This window comes from Pagrus major, chromosome 8 (assembly GCF_040436345.1).
Source record: "Pagrus major chromosome 8, Pma_NU_1.0".
Taxonomy (NCBI): Eukaryota; Metazoa; Chordata; class Actinopteri; order Spariformes; family Sparidae; genus Pagrus; species Pagrus major.
Genome location: NC_133222.1, coordinates 23596599 through 23618229, shown reverse-complemented (window position 1 = coordinate 23618229; position 21631 = coordinate 23596599). Strand labels below are relative to the sequence as shown.

The window sequence follows — 21631 nt, the reverse complement described above, 5'->3', positions numbered from 1 at the left end:
GCTGGGAGGGACTAATTAAAGGGTGCTAGTTGCATTATGGGAAATGTAGGATCCAACATTTTTGGATTTTAACCTATACAAGGGACTAAAAAGGGCGGCTGTAGCTCAGTGGGTAGAGCAGGTGACCAGTGACCAGAAGGTCGCTGGTTCAAAACCCCGGCTCCCCTGGGCGGAACTGAGCCACATGCCGAAGTATCCTTGAGCAAGATACTGAACCCCAAAACTGCTCCTGGCGCGCAGTTGGCACCTTGTGTGGCAGCCTCTGCCGTCAGAGGGCCCTGCGATGAGCTGGCGACTCATCCAGGGATATACCCTGGCCTCCGCCCTATGTGAACTGGATTTGGCCCCAGTAACCCGCAACCCGCAATCCCCTGAAAGGGGCGATAAAGCGGCAACATCTCCGCGACCCTCACGGAAAAAGCGGTAGATAATGAACTGAACTGAACAAGGGACTAAAAGTCAGACTCTGCTGCTTTGCATTTGATCATTCTTTTTTTTAAAAATCTGTCTTTTGTGAGTCACCTGACTCAGTGAACACCCTATACTCTTTTACGCTGGTCTCATCCTCACACGATTCTGACAGTAGCTCAGACACTTCAGTTTCCTTGGGGGCCTCTGCTCAGACTCTACTGTTGGGTGTTTACATGTATGTTCTGTAATGTTGACTGCTGACTGGAGCTGGAGGGGAAATGTACTTTACTTCATGAACGTAACGTTAAAGAGAGGAGGGGAAATAGAGGAGAGAACCAGTGTCTCTGGTGAGTGCTGAAATCTCAGAATTGACCTGAATTTAAACACACAGACACACACACATTGTTGGAAATATTTGGGAAAAGTACACAACTCAACAGAATACATAACAACTCAGATAGCAAAACTGTACCAGACACGTTCAACCAACCCACATGCAATGATGGCACATGGACAGACCACTCCCGTTTACCAGATCTGAGAAACAAACAAGCCATCGGATGGCTACATGTCAGCCAAGAGGAAACCAAATAAACCAGAACTGGCCCAAAACTGGGCCACAGTTATTTTTTTTGCTGTTGGACTGGAACACTTTGCTATCTGGGAAAGGTCTAGTCGTTTTTAGACGTTTTAATGCAGAATTCCTACATATCTTTAAAGAATAACTTCATGAATCTGACTAGATGTTCTATGTCTGCTTTTTGTACAACCCTGACCAAGATAAACTGTTTCGATGGCTAGATGGTTGGATAATCATAGATAGAGAGTGTGCATGTCCTAGCAGGTAGGGATCGGTGTGCAACTGGACTGCTGAATCCATTATGATTGCATATCACATGTTTGGGCATGAAAATAGCTCTGTTATTTAATATTGGCAACCAATAAACATCTGTCAGCTGGCAAGCACATTACTAAGGTCACAAGAGGTGAACACTTATCATGGAAACACTCCCAAGAGACCTGTGGCATCGAAGAAAATTCCACTGCAGACACCAGACACAACAGTAAGGTAATTAGCAACTCAAATGATAACTGTGTGTTCAAGTTTTCCAAAAATAGTGACTTATTTTATGCAGGGCTGCCAATAAGGCAGAACGAGGAAAGCTTTCTAGGGCCCAGCTGCTAAGGGGGTCCATGAAGGCCAGCAATATTTATGTACATCCTAATATAAGCAATAACCAAATTTTATTTTGAACCAAAATACTCAGAATAACTTATTACAACAAAAAGCAACCAGAGGGTGGCCAGCTCCATGATCTCAGAGCTAATGTTAGAGTGAATTTCCTTGCTATGACAGGGCCTGCACGTGAATCTGCATGCCAGAAAAGTGAAGAGAGGAAAAAAAAGGGCCCTGACAAGGGCTTTAGACTGAAATAATAATGTTATGACTATATGTAATGACTAACTTTTTTCAGTCAGCTCAGAAAGCTGCTCTGTTACAGGCCGTTACAGCCATGCCATGCACCGGCACCCAATGTCAAGAAAGTCAACAGACCATTTCTGTATCACGGAAGAACTAACCATTTTTGAAATCCAAAAAAACTGACCAAAAAATCTCAGGTCATTTGTCAGAACACTTTTTCATTTAGCTCCATGACAGCTATTACAGTTTTTGCCGAATGCAGACTTTGGCTCACTGTGTCATAACTTAACAAACAGGCTGAGTAAGACACAGCACATGAAGATAAACTCCTAACTTATACGGCAAAATGAAACTCTTGAAACAAAACCTAACAATCCCATTTCAAAACTGTTTTTAGCATCAAAACGTTAAACACATGCACCTTTGAATTACTCTTTCCTAGCAGCAACAACACACAGATGTGCTTTATGCAAAACACAGCTGTATTCAGTACTTTGGATGGTTTTTGACTTTAAAAGACTCATACAGATTTTTTTTGTGAAAGATTGATCCACTACAGTTGATCTAGACACATGAAAACAAAATGGATTTTATTTTTTTTATTTTATTTTTGTTTTTCAGGTTTTTGCAAAAGTAAAAAAAGGAGGGGGGGGGGTGGTTACTTGCACATAGTCATGACGGAGATCTTTGACTCTCTCACTGTTCCTCTCGAATGGAACTCTACACAGCTGCTTCGGTGAAATGTGCTTTTTAAGGATGTGGGAGAGTGTAGATATGCTGACAGTGTTGATGTCAGCGAAGGTTATTTGATCTGCGATGATCTGCTCTCTCAATTCATGAAGCCGGATTTCGTTATTTGCCAAAACAATGTTAGCTATGGCCACCTCCTGTTCATCTCTGAACATAATCTGCCTTCCACCCTGTGCAGGTCGTCTGGCAGTTCTGTAGAAAATGAAACATCATACATTTTGTACTTTAGACCCATAGACCTACAGTAATACAGCAATGTATTGTACTGTACGTTTGAACAATGTGCAATACTGTAATTTCTTTGGTACAGTTTAGTGTAACTTCAAAACATACCTGTTTTCCAGTCTGAAAGTTCTAATAATTGAGGCAACTGAGTAGCGACTTAGGTTTGGCTGGACTCTCTGACCAGCCTCCCTCATTGTAAGGCCATGATTTATTACATGGTCCACCAAAGTGGCCCTCATGTCATCAGATATTTGTCTCCTTCTGTTGCCTGCTCCCCTTCTTTGTTCTCTTCCTCGTCCTGCTACTATTCTTACTCTCCCTCTTCCTCTTTCTGCCTCCATGTTTCCAAAGTTGGCACAAAGGAGCTGAGCTCACATCAGGTGTATTTGTAGTGCTATGGCTTAGACTGATTGGTCTACAATTAGATTTTAAATGTTTTCATGTGCACATGAAAACATTTAAAATCTAATTGTAGACCAAAATTGGAAAAGCACACAGACTCACACATGTGTGAGTCTGTGTGCTTTTCCAATTTTAGTTGTGTTTTGTATTTTAAATAGATGTGTTTTCCCAATGATTGCATGAGATTTCCTTTTTGAACAATGTGTCTTATGTAAAAAACAGTGTGTAGTGTTTTGCAAGAAGTGTGTTGGAGAATTTCAAACACAGTGCAAAGCATATATTGTGTTTGCAGGGTTGGTGTTTTTGTTTAGGGCATGGTCACCAAAGTTAGAGGTTGTGATGCTTTGGGCATAGCAACCACTTTCAGTGTTTAAGCATTAGGCAAAAACTGTAACTTCTGGAGGAATAAACACTCGGAGTCACATCAGATTCTGCTTTGATTTCAGAACAGTTTACTGACAAGTACGCTCAGTCATGCTCAGAGATGACTTTTTAACTTTTGGTAATAAAAAGTTTATCTTCACTCTCATTTATTAACCTGACTCTGACAAATGTAATCTATTAAATGTATTATTTCATGACAACTGGCCAACTCAACAGCTGAAAAAGATCTTGTGATATGATGTACTGTTGTCTTAACCAATCCAATTTTGTTCTAGCTTACAAATATTTTGAAAATGAGAAAACATTTATGTATCTGACTTAGCTTAGTTTGTCCACACGAGTTAGAATCAGATCTGTTTGTATGGACATTTCATGAATGAGGCCCCACATCCGTTACTTTCTTGCCATTCTAATCTTCATTTATGAGCTTTCTGTTCTAAGACCACCAGAGAAGAGTCATACATTAGCTGCAGTGTGAGTTCTATCAATAAGAAGAATGAACTTCAATCAAAGTTTCAATCTCCCTCATGGATTGAGGTAGCAGTGATGGTGCAGGGTGAAAGGTCATCAACATCAAAGTCAAGGGAATCATATTTCCAACTTTTTGTGAATCAATAAAACCTGAATCTGAAAAATTCAAACTTGTCTCATAAAGATTTTTGAAAAACCTTAAAAATTTAGATTTTTTTGTACAATACCAATATCCAAAATCACAATATACTCCCTGTAATACTCTTTACAACAGGTATCTGTGAACAGTCCATACTGTCTACGTCGCTTCCTGAACCAATTTCATTCAGCAGCTCTGTTTATCTTTATTAACTCCCCTTTTACTATTTTGCTGTGAGTCTCAGCCTCCTCTGTTTGTCCCTCCCGGAGAAACTCACCTTAAACTTGCCATGGAAGATGACATCTTGTAAAAAATGAGGAGCCTGTTGCTCGTACCCAGAGGTTGGAGAGAGGTTGACTCCCTCTTCTGCTTCCTCTGTCATTGTCCAGTCCCAGTAGGTAAAAAGCAGATATAAACTAATGTGGTGAAGAGTTGTTTCCAAACAGAATAGTCCAATTTGTGCTCTTCCTCTCTTTATTTCTGTGTCTCCTGTTCAAACGGTCTCATTATAAGACAGCTTCTGGCTCTTTCCTCCCCTTCTTGGTATATTGTGAATTGCCACTTTTCTGTGCCTTTACTTGTTTCCCTTTAAAGCTCTGTTTCTGTCTCTGGTTTGAGCCTGGAGCCTTGTTACTTGAGAAGCCGTCTGTGAGCCAAAATCTAAACTTAGACAACGATAAAACTCTGATGAACACAAGGTGCCCTCCCTCACTCTCTCTCTGTCTCTACTCAGCTGTAATCACTACAAGATCAACCACCCCAGAGCACACCCAACATCTCTCTCTTACTCTGCTTCTCCTTCTCCCTCCCTATCTCTGCCAGTGGTTTCTTGCTCCACTCACTCACTTTTCTGATGTCAGTGAAAACGGAGAGGGCGTGCTATAGTTTTCCTCCTGCTCGATTTACACTGTTCAGGAAACACTGATACAAAATAGAACTAACACAACGTGCAGTACAGTAATTTTTACCAGTAAAGGACAACCACAAGAGCTGTGCAGCCAAGGCATGATGGCAATATTTTTAATGTTGATGACTTCATTGTCATGGCCAAGTCTAAAGAATGGCCAAGTTCCGCACAGCCCAGTTGACTTTACTCCTAACCAGGTTCAGGTCAAGATCACCTGGAAGAAGAGCACCCCATGGCCACCAACAACATTTCACATGTTGGTGAGTACCAACAACTGCATCATATTGCCTGCATCAACAGGCCATATGATGCAGGCCATATGATGCTAGCTATTACAGTTATTCTTAATGCCTTTCACCTGGTCGGACTCCAACTTATCCAGGTTGGATAAGTTATAAAAGTTATTAAGTTAAGTCATTAAAATAGTATTTTTAATGGCGGAGTGCTAAGGATGAACTGAGGAGTCTGAGAATATACCAGTCATGAAACCTAGTGTAAGTGTTTATGCAAAAGCTGCTTAAATCCCAGCCACGGGTTAATGTCCAACAAAGGGCTTGTTATCATATAAATCATGCGATTTATATGATAACAAACACAAACATACACTCCTATAGGTAAAATGTGTTTCTCCAGTTATAACAGATTTGTAAGAGCTCTGTTCCAAAGCGATATTATGTGATTTTGTATCAGAATCAATTTGCAGATTTAATAGAATTAATACATTCACTGAGCGAGGATTGTGAAATTAAGGTGCATATTTATCACACATCACATTTTAATGTAATACCTATCTTAAAATATGCATTGTTCAAGATTGCATAGCCCAATCAATCAGAATCTGTCTTATTAGCCAATGCAAGCATACAAATAACGTGTCTTGGTGTTTGCTTGTACAAAAACATAAGAAACCATGCTTTATTGCCTTTAGCAATTCAAAAAAAAAAAGATCTTCATCACCCCTTGCAATAAACAGAATAAAAACAATAGACATACTGTATATGTCAAGGGTTAAGGGGTATATAAATTATATAACCAAATAAAAAGAAAGGGTACAGCAATCTTTTTTTGTAATACATTATTATAATTATAATTATTATAATACACAATTTAACATAGATAGATAAATAGATAGATAGATAGACAGATAGATAGATGGTGTTGGTGAGTACCAACAACTGCATCATATTGCCTGCATCAACAGGCAGGGCCAAGTCAGGTATGCTTGAGACAAGTAGGTCCTACACTCATCGGTCTTCAACCCCTGCACCCAAAAGTTGTATCTTATATCGCTGCCTTGGTGTTGTCCTGATAATAACATATTGTTACACTAATCACTTATTTTTTCCCAAAGTTCACTAATTATTTTCTTTTTTTTCTGCCACTGTTTGGTTAGGTTTAGGAAAATATCCTTGGTAAAAAAAAAACATATCCTTTCTAACCACGTAGTAAAAAAGGATAACTTCTCCTGTGTACATATTTTCTGGTCTTTTCCCCCCCGAGTTGCAAAGCTATATTATTACACAAACATGATTTGCAAAGATGGTCCAAGAGCAACATTAATTATGATGTCCTGAATTAGGCGCCTAATGACAGGCTTAAAACAACAGGCTACATCTAGTGAGTCAGACTAGATGTAGCCTCTTTTCACCTCAACCACGTTATCTGACAGAATATTAATATTCAGTTATAGAAATCAGAGATCACATCAAATCTTTGTTTTCTGAAGTATGCCATTTTTGTCTTTTGTGCACCAATAAACTTTTGGTATGGATATTAAATGCAGTTGTACAAATGAACTCTCAGGGACAGTAGAATAAAATAATTAAATTAATTAAAGAATTAAGGAATATCCATCCAGTGCTTTTAATAAGACATTAAAAGCACGGGATGGATATTCCTTAGCTAAAGTGAACCTAAAATAAAAACATTAACTTCTGTTTCTTTTGACTGGAAAATCTATTGACTATATTCATTAGATCATATAGCAAGAAATACAAATGCTCATAATACTCAACTCTACAGTTGCAGGGATTGAAAGAGAGGTCGACAGTGACATTATCCAGGATGCATTTCTGGGGATGAAGGGACATTCTTTTAACTGGGAACACTGCTATGGTGAATAAAAATCTGCAGTATAGACTAAATGCAGTTTGGGTAATCGATTTCATTACTGCCAGTTTTTACAGTGGAGCACAGGAAACCTGTGACATTTTTCCTCAAGTATATTAAAAAGTGACCAAAACCTGAAGCTTGCAGTTATTTCTGTGTAGGTTTTCCACTGTGAAGCTGTTCCAGGAAACTGTCCTTTCTTCCATAATTGTTTACTTTGTGAGAACTAAGATCCAGAAACTTTCTGTACAACCTCTTATTCCTGACACTTCAGTCCCACAAGCTTATGTAACACAGCAGCAACATCCGCACTCAGCGATATTTTTAGATTTTAAGAGTTACAAAATACACAGAGAATCAAGCAAAGGAAAGCAGGGACCTTGTAGAGCACATGCCGTAAGCTCCCAGGGGATATCATGTGTCCGACTCGATGCTGGGAGCAAGATGTAGGGTTCAAAGGTCAGTTCTCACAGGAAACAGACGGAAGTGGTGTTTGTGTTCACATACTGTAACTCAGCTTTTCCAACAACAATGGCCAAAATTTTGTGTACACGAGTCAATTAAGTTTTGACTAATCTGGATTTTAAAGGTCGGTTCTGATACCTCCTCAGTGGTCCAGCATTTGGTGTTTGTTCAGAAGACCTTTAAAGGAAAAAGCGACAACATAAAACAGGCTTTATCACTAAAAACTGGCAACACCTTACAAAAGTGTGAGTGTTGACTAAGAAATGAGTGAGGAGCAAATCAAAACACCTAATAATGAATAGCTCGGTCACAAAGGGAGTTTTTAGATCCTGAAAAAAGTACTACTGAGCTACTGTAAAAATACTCCATTATAAGTCAAAGTCCCTTATTGAAAGTGTAATTTGAACGCACTACAAGGAGTGTTTAAGGGGTTATGAAAAAGTCTCAGTTTAATAAGGATGCCTTGATATGACTTACACAAACAAACCATACCATCAACAGGAGAATGGCTATTTCTATATATCTATTACAGTTTTCTTAATGCCTTCCACCTGGTCAGATTCCAACTTATCCTGGTTGGATAAGTTATAAAAGTTATTAAGTTAAGTTATTAAAATAGTATTTTTAATGGCGGAGTGCTGAGGATGAACTGAGGAGTCTGAAAATTGACCAGTCATGAAACCTACACTGTAAAAAAAATCTGTATATTTTACGGTAAAATACTGGCAGCTGTGGTTGCCAGAATTTTACCGTAAAAAATATGGTGACCATGTATAAGACATTACGGTATGGTTTTATAGAACTGTAAATTTCAAGGTTGAAAATGGTGTTATTTACAGTAAATTACTATTAAAAAAATGATATATCATAAACCTATTTACAGTAATTTGCTGTAAAAATAACAGGTAGAATGTAAACTATGTTACAGTAAACTACCGTAATAAATATGGTGACCATGTATAAGATATTACGGTATGCTTTCTTAGGAACTGTAAATTTCATGGTTGAAAACTGTTCTGTTTACGGGGCGCTGTTTAGCTCAGTTGGTAGAGCAGGCGTCCCATGTACAGAGGCTTTGCCCTCACTGCAGCAGCCCTGGGTTCAAACCCGGCATGGGGCTCTTTGCTGCATGTCACTCCCCCTCTCTCTCATCCTGATTCCTGTCTATCTTCAGCTGTTCTGTCAATAAAGCCATGAAAAGGCCAAAAAAAAAAAAGAAAACTGTTCTGTTTACGGTAAATTACTATGTAAAAAACAGATCTATCTTAAACCTGTTTACAGTAATTTTCTTTAGAAATAACAGCTATATTATAAACCTTTTTACGGTAAACTAAAACAAATCTGTATAATTTACAGTAAAATACTGGCAGCTGTGGTTGCCAGAATTTCACCGTAAAAAATACAGTGATAACATATAAAACATTACGGTATGCCAGTAAATTTCACAGTTGAAAATGTTTTTTGTTTGTGGTAAATCTCTAAAACCTATCATATATTGTAAACCTAATATAATGTAAACCTCCAAATCAACTCCAATGCATCAATAACCAAGAAGCTTTGCAAACTCACTGCTAGTACCATAATTACTTCAAATTACTAAGTATTCCGAAAGGTTGCTTCTGGGAACAAAAACCAAGTCAAAACTGGAAAACACAACTCAAACTTTAATCAAGTCACTGATGTTCAGATACCACTCCTCTTTTCATCATCTTTCCTCAGAGTCATTTTTAATCAAAATAAACACTATTAAATAAACTGCATGGAGTCAGTGTTCCCTGTGACACAACAGCATTTCTACTGTGACCTTTGTGTTGGTCTCAGTGAGGCCAAATTGTCTGACTGCATCTTGAATGGCTTTACTGTACAGTGCTAAGTAAAAAGATGAACCATCTTTAACTTGGAAGACAGCTTGACTTTTACTTCAAATTAACAAGTGACCAAATGCTCTGAAAAGTTGCTTCTAAAAACAAAAAACAAGAAGCCAAAACTAGAAAACTCCCTGCATGGAATGGAAAATTAGAATTGTGTAATCTAAGTCAGTATTACCCTGAAATTGTTTAAAGTAACTGAAAGAGCAGCTTCCAACAAAAATGGCAAAAAATAAATAAATAAAAAATACACTGAATTGCTTGATCTTATTGTTCAAGTAATACCTTCAAATTGTTTGACCTAACTGAAAGTACAGCCTCTAACAAAAATGGCAAAAAATACACAAAATTGCTGCTTATTGCTTATTGTTCATGTAATCAATAGGCATTGATAATTCCACAGAAAATGCACAGTGAGCCAGTTCACATAAATTTAACATAACTAAAAACTGCTTCTTTTAACCCTTAAGTCGACCGAAAACAAAGAATACTGTTGTGCATGTCAATGGTTAACAGTTAAAGTACAGTAATTATACTGGAGCTGCAAGGATTATTAAATGAATTGCCAACTATTTTCATAATCGATGAATCGAGTCAGTTTCTGTTTCAGTTTCTTTAGTCCTCTTATGACAGGAAAATATGAATATCTTTGTGTTTTGGACATAAGACATTTGAGGATGTCCCCTGGGACTTTGAAAACAGTGATCCACAATTTCACCATTTCTGACATTTTATGGACCAAACCAATCAATCAATCAATAATCAATTAATCAAGACAATAACACACAGATTAATTGATTATGAAGATTATGATTAGTTGCAGCCCTTGTGTACACCGTTTCACACCGGTTCATACAGCTGGCGCTGTGCAAGAGGTCAGACTTAACAGTTCAGTTGGATAGGTCCATCTTTAACATGTCCCTCTCCAATCCTGGTCTGCGATGAGGGTGAGGACTCTTGGGTTCACCGACAGCTGCTTCTTGTTCTTCTTTGTTTCAACTTTTGTGCCCCTCTCAGGATTGATCATGAAGAAACACCTTTGAACATAATTTCATAATCAACCACTAAAAATACAGATTATTTTTTCTAAATGAGGAAATAAATTATTTTTATTAATTAATTTAAAAAAAACTAAAAAAATGTCTTTACCTCTGAAGGAACTCAAGTGCGGAGCCCAGATCCACGGGATAATGGATATTGAGGCAGTAGTAGGTTCCAAACATCAAACAGATGGCAGAGATGAAGTTGGGGATGTGGTCATTCACAACCTTGCCATCTACACTCAGCATGAACTGTCTTGAGGCATAGCAAGATGTTCCTGCAAAGAACAGACAGGTAGAATAGCAGACCAGCAATTACCATCCAAAAGCAGTCTTACCAAAATTGCTAGGCTTTGAAGCAGCACTTCAAAACATGACAGTGCATGACAGTTTTCATGTAATACTTCCTAACATTAGCTTAGTGAAACTGATTATCAACACTTACCACGTACAATGATGCATGGTGTCAAAGGCAAGCTTTCCACTTGTACTTCTTTTGCCAGACATGTTTGTTCAACATAGTGGAAGAGGTTCTCTTTTTCATCAAAGTAGGAGAGAAGAGGGAGCACCATATCCTTGACATCTTCTGAGCAGCCCTCCAACTGTCCTCTCAGAATTTCCAGCTTTGTGACAGCCTGAAGAACTCTTTTGCTCTTGTCTGCACAAATGGTTCTCATGAAGTCCAGAAGCCGTTTTCCCTTTTTTTCTACATTGGTGAGGAAGTCTCTTTCAGCGATATCCCAGTGAGCTCTTGGAAGTGGACTGTCGTGCCAATCTACTGGAACAAAAAGGCCACTCCTCCATGAGGGATAGCAGATCTGTTCCCTTGTTTATCTCTTTACGTTGGGAGTAGTAGGTACACTTCATAAGAGTTTCTACCTTGCCTGGGCTGAAGTTAGTCTGTTCACTGATTTTGTCTTTCTTCTCCTGTTGGCTTTCTGGTGTCTCACTCACTGGCATATATTTCATTTCCCACTTTATGCAACCATAGGTGTCCTGCATAGCTGCCCTTTGTTCAGCTGGAATTTCATCTGTGTCATACTCATCTGACCCCTGTTTGCGCTTCTTTATCCTTGGTGCTGAATACCGCTTCACATTTTCAATTCGGGCTTGTAACTGCTTGACTAGTGAGTGATATCCTAGTCCAACCACATCACCTGCTATGACATCTTGCAGTGACTGTGGATACTTTGCAATCATTTTTTTGGCAACTTCTGTGGAGGCTTTTGTACTGGGAGAGGCTTTCATCATTTCTGTAACAACAATCCAAACCATTTCTCTACGTAGCCGTGGACTTGGCCTTTTCCCCCTCTCTAAACACTGCATCAAGCCTTCAGGAAACTTCGTCCATGGGATCTGGAAGTCATCAACCCAGTCTGCAGCAGTAATCCAGCGGGTGGACGACGGGGAGAGACTGACTGAAGAGCATGTTGAGGAAGATGGAGAAGACAACGCTGACTGGCTATGGCCTTCATTGGTTTGTGCTGTAAAGAATGGAATCAACATTTATTAGGGCCCGAGCACGAATCTCATGCGAGGCCCTATTGAATTTGCTCAGATTATTAGGGCCCAAGCATGGATCTCGTGCAAGGCCCTATTGAATTTGCTCGGATTATTTATTATTATTATTAGGGCCCGAGCAGGAATCTCGTGCGAGGACCTATTGTATCTGTAAGGATTATTTATTAGGGCCCGAGCAGGAATCTCGTGCGAGGACCTATTGTATCTGTAAGGATTATTTATTATTCTTCTTTTTCCTTCCATTCGACTGCATATTTGGAGGCTTTAATATACCCCAAAACTCACCAAACTTGGAACATATGTCACATTGGTGTGCTGCTATCTGAATTCAAAATGATTGGGGGTAGGTGTGGCCAGGGGACTCCATAGTGCCACCTAACGTCATTTTTCCCCGCGACAGTTTTCTCAGATTGTCATGAGATTCGCAGGACTCGTGGGTCTCAAGGATTTAGCCAGGAATTATTTTTGTCGGAATTTTTGCCACAACAGGAAGTTGGCCATCTTGAATGGCGTGCGGCAATTTTCATTTTTCCGATGCTGTTTTCAGGACTTTAGGATGTTCGCAGGCTCACCAAATTTGGCCTGTAGCTTCTTACCCATGAGTATGTTAATTCAATACCACAACTGCCCTCATGCGCGGCACGACAGCTCAGTAGCACCCCCTAACGCCCCCCTTATGGGTTTTCCCATTCATTTTTTTTCATGTCTATGCCTCGTACTTTATTTAACTCGTCCTACAGATTTGACGCCACAGACTTCACGCTCACTAAATATCATCGTCAGACCTTGATGATGAAAAGTTGTAAAGAGCTTTCGCCTCCGATATACCTGGTGGGCGTGGCAGTGCGGTGACCCCTTATGGCTGCTCCCACTCTGTAGGAACCCATTTCTAAGCCTCGTACATTGTTTAACTTGGCCTACAGATTTTACGCCACAGACTTCCCAGTCACTAAGTATCATCCTCATGCCTTGATGATGAAAAGTTGTGAAAAGCTTTTGCCTACCTTATTCCTGGTGGGTGTGGCAGTGCGGTCAATTTCGATGACCCCCTTATGGCTTTTCCCATTCTATACGGACCCAAGTTCTATGGCTTGTAGTTTAACTATCTTGTCCTACAGATTTAACACCACAGACTTCACATTCACTCAGCAGCATCCTCATACCTTCAACAGCCTGCGTTGTACCTGGTGGGCGTGGCCGTGCGATCAATTTCGATCCTTCGCCATCAAGCAGGAAGTCCTTATAACTTCAACATACAATTGCCGATCTGCATCAAATTGGTCACTCGTGTAGAGGGGCTCACCCTGAATACATCTCTGCATCAATACTGTGTCATATCTATAGCGCCACCCACTGGACACAAGAAGTCACTGAAGATGTCACTGTTGTGTTTTGTGTGACACGTATCCCATTTAGGTAGGAAATTTCCACAGGCAACGGGTGAGCACACATCTGGGTGCGTGGCCACCACAGGCCGATGTTTGTGGGGCGAGGGCCCATTCATCGCTGCTTGCAGCTTTAATTTATTATTAGGGCCCGAGCACGAATCTCGTGCGAGGACCTATTGTATCTGTAAGGATTTTTTTTTTTCTTTTTCTTTTTCTTTTTCCTTCCATTCGACTGCATATTTGGCGGCCTGAACATACCCCAAAACTCACCAAACTCAGAACATACGTCACATTAGTGTGCTGCTATTAGAATTCAAAATGATTGGGGGTGGGGGTGGCCAGGGGACTCCATAGCGCCACCTAACACCCGGGTCATGTGACCAAAAACTTTCTCGGATCATCATGAAATCTACAGGACTTATGGGTCTCAAGGACTTAGCCCGGAATTAATTTTGTTGGAATTTTTGCCGCAACAGGAAGTCGGCCATCTTGAATGGCGTGCGGCAATTTTCATGTGTCCGACGCATTTTTCGGGACTTTAGGATGTTCGCAGTGAAAAGATGGCTCCATAGCGCCCCCCTGGAAAATTTCAAACTTGAAGCCCCGCCTCCTACATGCACACATATTAACGAAAGTCGGTACGCATATGTATCATGACCAGATGCACAAAAAACCCTCTTGGACACATACCCTCAGTCGAACAGGAAGTCCGCCATTTTCCTTCAAATTCAATCCTTCGCCATAAAGCAGGAAGTCCTGATAACTTCAACATACAATTTCCCATCTGCATCAAATTGCTCACACATGTAGAGAGGCTGGCCCTGAATACGTCTCTGCATCAATACTGTGTCATATCTATAGCGCCACCCACTGGACACAGGAAGTCACTGAATATGTCACTGTTGTGTTTTCAGTGACACGGATTCCAGTTAGGTAGGAACCTTTCCACAGACAACATGCAAGCACACGTCTGGCTGCGCACACTCCGACGGTGCCACAGCCCGTTCATCGCTGCTTGCAGCTTTAATTTAAATTATGTTTTATCCTTGGTTACAGACCTACTTCCGAAAAGGTTGTCAAAATTACTTACTGGTTTGTTTCCAGGCAGCTACCAATCTTCTTGCTTGAATTGGTCTCAGTGTTGAAAGCAGATCAGCTTCCTGAATGAAGTGAAAATCCTCAGTGGTCTCTACCCCCAATGATTGGAGTGTCTCCACTAAAATATCTAAGATTGAGGCTGGGAGGTCTGGCAACACCTTTGTGATGGCACTGCGTATGATGATTTGCTCTGCATCATCCATTTCTGAGTATGAAAGTGAATAAAGCACAATTAAAGTGCATGCAAGTGAATGGCGCCGCGTGAGTGGCAGCCTGTTACAGCAGCTCTCGCTCACCTTTGAGCTTTTTCTTCTTTTTATATAACTTTTAGTACTTTTTAACTTTTCTAATTTACTTCTTTTTGGAGCTCTTTCTCCGGGCAGTATGGAGACCAGAGTTGTTTTTATCGCTCTGGTCTTTATTCTGCTTTTTTCGCTGTTTTCGGCCGTGTCCGGGGAGCCTGTACGCGGCCCTATTGTTTACAGTAGGGATCAGCTGTTGGCCCTCAGTAGCGCCGCGGTGCCGCCGCTCGAGCGGCCCGATGTCCCCCGCCAGCTGAAGAGGAGGAGACGCGGGTGCCGGGCCGGAGCTGTTCGCCGTAGCAGGAGGAGACGCTACAGACCCGTCCTCCCGTCTGTCATCATGGGGAATGTGAGATCTCTCCCCAACAAGATGGACGAGCTAACGGCGCTGACCCGGCATCAGAGGGACTACCGTGAGAGCAGCATCATGGTGTTCACTGAGACGTGGCTAACGGCGCAGACCCCGGACACGGACGCTAACCTGGACGGATTTCAAATGCGGCGGGCGGACAGGACGGCAGAGAGTGGTAAGAGGAAAGGAGGAGGGCTGGCTGTGTTTGTTAATGACAGATGGTGTAACTCTGGGCACATCACTGTTAAAGAACAGGTCTGCAGTAAGGACATCGAACTTTTAGCGGTTAGCATGAGGCCGTACTACCTCCCGAGGGAGTTTACACAGGTGATCGTACTCGCTGTGTATATCCCCCCCTCTGCTAACGCTGATGCAGCTTGTGACCTTCTCCACTCAGTCACAAGCTCACTGCAGACACAGCACCCACAGGCCCTCTTCCTCATCTCTGGGGATTTCAATCATGCCTCTCTGTCCTCCACGCTGCCCACATTCACACAGTATGTCACCTGCCACACCAGAGACAATAAAACACTGGACTTATTTTATGCCAACAGCAAGGAGGCATACAACTCAGCCCCCCTCCCTCCCCTGGGAAGATCTGACCACAACCTGGTTCATCTCCTGCCTGTGTACATGCCCCTCGTAAACAGGCAACCAGTGGAGACCCGCACAGTTAAGACATGGACTGAGGAGTCTGAAGAGGCTCTGAGGGACTGCTTCGACTCAACTGTGTGGGAAGAACTGTGTGTTTCTCATGGGGAGGACATCGACAGTTTAACAGGATGCATAACGGACTACATAAACTTCTGTGTTGAAAACACTGTACCCACCAGGACTGTGCGGTGTTTTTCTAACAGCAAACCCTGGATTAATCCTGAAATAAAGGCTCTCCTTAAGGAAAAAAAGAGGGCCTTTAGGTCAGGAAACAAGGAGGAGCTGAAGGCTGTGCAGAGGGAGCTGAGGAAGAAGATCAGAGAGGGGAAGAACAGCTACAGGAGGAAGATGGAGGACCAGCTGCAGCAGACTAACATCAGTGGAGTCTGGAAAAGCCTTAAAACAATCTCAGGGCTGAGGAAACCAGACTCTCAGGCTGCCGGGGATCAGACGTGGGTGAACGACCTGAACCTATTCTTCAATAGGTTTGACCAGACACCCACCCCTCCCCCGGCCCAGTCATCTCTGCTGCCCCCCACCACCTCTTCCATCCCCCCTGTTTCCTGCCCCATTCTCACCTCTACCTCCCTCTCCACTGCTTTCAGCCTGCAGACACCCCGCACTGCCCCCCCTGACATTCACCCACCTCCCCCACCCGACACTCAGCCCCCCTGCTCCAATCTGTCCCTCTCCACTATCCAGGTGAGGAACGAACTGAGGAAGATGAAGGTGAAGAAGGCCATGGGTCCAGACGGGATCAGCTCCAGGCTCCTCAAGTCCTGTGCAGACCAGCTGTGCAGGATTGTGGAGTACATCTTCAACATGAGCCTGAAGCTGGGAAAAGTGCCACTGCTGTGGAAAACCTCCTGCGTGGTACCAGTACCAAAGATCCCTCACCCTAAGGACTTCAACAGCTACAGACCAGTTGCTCTCACTTCACACCTGATGAAGACCCTGGAGCGGCTGGTCCTTGTCCATCTCCGCCCTCTGGTGGGTCCTTTTATGGACCCACTCCAGTTTGCCTACCAGCCTGGCATCGGAGTGGACGACGCCATCATCTTCCTCCTGGACAGATCACTGTCTCACCTGGAAAAGCCTGGAAGCACTGTGAGGATCATGTTCTTTGATTTCTCCAGTGCTTTCAACACCATACAGCCTGCGCTTTTGGGGGACAAACTGGAGCTCACGGGGGTGGACCAACACCTCACGAACTGGATCCTCGATTACCTCACCGACCGGCCACAGTATGTGAGGACTCGGGACTGTGTGTCGGACACAGTCGTCTTCAGTACGGGGGCCCCACAGGGAACAGTCCTGGCCCCTTTCCTGTTCACCCTTTACACTGCTGATTTCTCCCACCAAACACCCCACAGCCATCTACAAAAGTTCTCTGACGACTCTGCTATCGTCGGCCTCATCAGGGACGGGGACGACAGAGCCTACAGAGAACTTATTCAGGACTTTGTGGACTGGTGCCAGCGGAACCACCTCCAGCTCAACGCCGGGAAGACCAAAGAGCTGGTGGTGGATTTCCGCAGGCGCAAACAACCCTGCACACAAGTGGACATCCTGGGAACAGACATTGAGATGGTGACGTCTTACAAGTACCTGGGAGTTCACCTGAACAATAAACTGGACTGGACTGATCACACTGCAGCAACATACAAGAAAGGTCAGAGCAGACTCCATCTGCTGAGGAAGCTCAGGTCCTTTGGGGTGCAGGGGGCACTCCTGACAACTTTCTATGACTCTGTGGTGGCATCAGCCATTTTCTATGGAGTAGTCTGCTGGAGCAGCAGCATCTCGGCAGCAGATAGGAAGAGACTTGATAAACTTATCAAGAAGGCCAGCTCCATCCTGGGATGCCCTCTTGACCCAGTGCAGGTGGTGGGAGAGAGCAGGATGATGGACAAGCTGTCATCACTGCTGGTGAAGGAGTCCCACCCCCTGCAGGTCACTATCACTGCACTGGTCAGCTCCTTCAGCGACAGGTTGATACATCCCAAGTGTGTGACGGAGAGGTATCGCAGGTCCTTCCTTCCTGCTGCTGTCAGACTGTACAACCAGCACTGCTCCCAGTAGACCTCACATGTGCACTGTGCAATACTAAACTCTACACATATCCACACACTTTCTGGTTTGCACTAATTGGACAATTTTTTAATACCTATATTTATTATTTAATGTTTGTAAATAAAAATACCAAACTGCTTATACTTACACTGTTCATATTATAAATACTATGTCATATTGTAAATACCAAGTTCATATTGTAAATACTATGTATATACGAGTGTGATACTGTCCTTTGGCTGCTGTGACTAAGGAATTTCCCCATTTGCGGGACAAATAAAGGATTTCTGATTCTGATTCTGATTTCTGAATTAACCCCAGAATGACATAACACACTGTGTTTCAAAGGAACTATTTGGTATCCATCTTTCATGTAAGATGGCAATGGATAGAAATCAATCAGTCACTGATGTTCAGACACTGCATCTTTTCATTGTCTTTCCTCACTGAGTAAAAGTGGTACTCAGAAAGGAATTCTGCTGTGTACACTGACATCAGAAAATGAACAGTGTCATTTTTAATCAAAATGAGCGCTAGTTCACCAAACTGCATGGAGTCAATGTTCGCTGTGACAAGGAATTGCCCTTTTTTATATGACCTTCCCTTATACAGAATTTCTACTGTGACCTTTGTGTTGGTCTCAGTGAAGTCAAATTGTCTGACTGCATCTTGAATGGCTTTACTGTATAGTCTTGAGTAAAATGGAGAACCATCTTGAACTTGGAAGACAGCCTTGCCCATTAATCCTGCTGAAAGATACGCCTGTAACAGCTGATGTCTTTCAGACAGAGTAAGGCAGAGGTCTTTGAATTTTTTTCAAATTCCTAGCACATCTCTTGAAATAACTGTGCTTAGTTTCAAAGCGCATTGTCCATAGTCTGATCAGGGGCCCAAATTTCAGAATCATTCCTGGGTAGTAACGTAAATAATGATGCTTTGGTTTCAGGCCACTTTCTGGGAATAGAGCTTTTCTTGACTCTAAATATTCTTGAATAAGAACATCAAGGTATGCAACCTGAGGGACAGAGATTTTCTGAGCACATATCATGTCCACAATGTCTTTCAGCTGCAGAGTCAACTGCCACACATTATCTGCTGTATCTTTCACTCTGTCACCAATTATGAGAGGCAACAGCCTTAGAAAATTCCAATTCTGTACAGCTTGACCTGAGAGTTTAGCTCCATGGGGGCTGACCTCACATGTTTTTTAGAAGCAACAGAAGCGCAGTATTTGAACTGTTTAATGCATCGATTCAGAATGGAATAAGTGAGCCAAGCCTTTTTCTTTATGAAATACTTAAGATACAGTGCAACTGGCAGACAGACATTAAAGTATTTCAAAGAATCAAATACCGACTAAAACTTTACTCCTTCTACATCTGGTGATGTATCTTCAGTCTGGAGGCGATCAACAGCAGAATTGTAGTTTTCAATGGTCCTCTCTGGTCCACACAGATTTGGATCACCCTGAAAGTCAGATCTGTTTATTAGGCAGAACCTACAGAAATATTTTGAGAAGATACAATTTTTTAAAGAATCCACCGATGCAATGGGAGCCCAAATTATCTCCAGCAATGCAATACAAGGTTCCCATTTGATACAACAATCCCATTCTCCTCCAATTCCTTCAAGTCTGTTATTAGTTCAGAGAACACCTTAGCATGCCCAAACACTTTGAAATCTTTCTCTCAACACAATAACACAAGTGACATGTGGTCTGTGTCAGACCGTACATGAAGTGGCAAGTTGGCAACAGATGCATAGACAGCTAAAACTTTATGTCTTGTCTTGGCAGAGCCTAAAGGGTTAACTACTTCGAAGGCATCCTGGTATAGAACTAACTTGACACATGATGGATTTTGAGCAAAAGAATCATTGTTTTTGAATATGTGACCATCACTAATGTCACTTAGAACATCTGAAGGAGATTCGGGTGAGTGCTCTCCTGACACACAGTTCTGCCACAGATCAGATTCTAACAAACATTTCAAAGTCTCTCTCACAGGCACATAATAGGCAAACCTATCTATCCTGTTCTCATCTCTTCCTAAAAACATTTTCTTGGGCTCCACATAGTTGATTTTTTCTTTGAAAGACTTGGCTCTTGAATAAGCTGTTCGCATTGGCCCTGTATGAAATGCAGTGAACAGATTAAATCCCTTGCCAGACTCACAAACCTTGGTTATGTCCTCATCTGATAATGATGTGTCATTTTTTAGCAGTGAACTAAGTTTACTCAAAGTATATGTTTGACCCAACTCATTTATGTTTTGCATTTCCTCAACAATGTTCTGTATAGTTGAAGCAGGCAGAAGGAACTGCCCCTGCAATCTCAAATAGAACATACTCACGTTTCTAAGATAAAGATCATTGAAATTTTCAGATATGTCCAAATCGACTTCGTCTGTGCCTGTGGCTGGACCTGCATCACAGTGAGGGACAAAGCCCCCTGACTCAGGTGGAGTAGGTGTTGACGGATGAGAAGCAGATTCTCTGTACACATCACTTACACTGCGGTCTGTAAAACCTCTGTGCTTCCGTGACATATGCGCGGTAAATGAAGACTTGACGCGGAAATCCGTATTACATATTCTAACTGGACAACTTACAGCACGTCCTTCTACAATATGCTCCTTCAAGTGAGCAATCAGTTCTTGGGTGTCTTGACACTGGCCACTACACATTTAAAAGTGGTAACAGCCGTCCCGACAGTTTCGTTAGCAGATACAACATTATGCCTCTGGTAAAAATGAGCCTTAAAAGCTCCATACCTGCAAAATGTCTGCCTGCATCCATCTCCAAAGCACTTAAATAAACAGCGCGGTTCATTTCTGTGGAGTTTGCAGTGAAGCACAGAACCTCTCAAAGTCCTAACAGACTTACCACAGAAATTACAATTCAACATTTTGCCTACAGCGACTTACGTTAACGTAAGCTAAGCTAATGTTCGACACAACATACACAATGTGACAAAAGACAATTCAACTCAACTAACATTTAGCTAAATTAACACATTTTGTAAAGTTAAGGAAAACTAACATTCACCTTTTAAGCGAGGGCAACACAAAACTGCAGAAAAGACTGCGTTAAATTTAACCTGACATATGTAGCAGACCTATATAAACTTAACATAAGATTATTACAAAGCTTTGTTTGCTATCACACTGGAACAAATTCTTTAGACATGCAGACATAACTTAAGAAGATAATTTTACTTGCGTGCTCTTTAGTCGCGTTGTGCCATCACAAATTAATCCTCACAGAAGAAAAAACCCAAACTGCATCGCTGTGCAGAACCGCCCCGTCGTTTGAATTGCGTGACCATTACGTTGCACATGTCTCTTTCTCCTGTGTGTGTGCACGCGCGTCTCTGCCTCCATCACTGGTTGGCGGGCCTCACAGGTTCAGCAGGTACTGCCCCCTCCTCCCTCTCCCCCCACCAGTCAACTGAGAGCAGAGTGCACACAATATTCTCCACACACTCTGCAGTCACAGCAGCCCGTTTTGGGAATTATAATGCTGAACTCAAAAAGTACTCAAAAGTACACATCTGCAAAATCTGACATTACGGTATTTGACATTATTACGGTGAAAATATACATTTTGGTCAAATTACCATTAATTTGACCAAAATGTATATTTTCACAGT

General features: G+C 42.0%; 1 protein-coding gene across 1 annotated transcript in view; it reads right to left on the bottom strand.

The window, feature by feature from the left end:
• Nucleotides 1–4672, bottom strand: part of LOC141001168 (anoctamin-1-like) — an 88460-nt gene extending 83788 nt beyond the window's left edge. Inside the window, exon 1 of the mRNA XM_073472156.1 lies at nt 4483–4672. Within this exon, the coding sequence (XP_073328257.1) occupies nt 4483–4587 (105 nt within the window). The 5' untranslated portion in view covers nt 4588–4672. The remainder of the gene's footprint in view (nt 1–4482) is intronic.
• Nucleotides 4673–21631: the final 16959 nt, after the last annotated feature.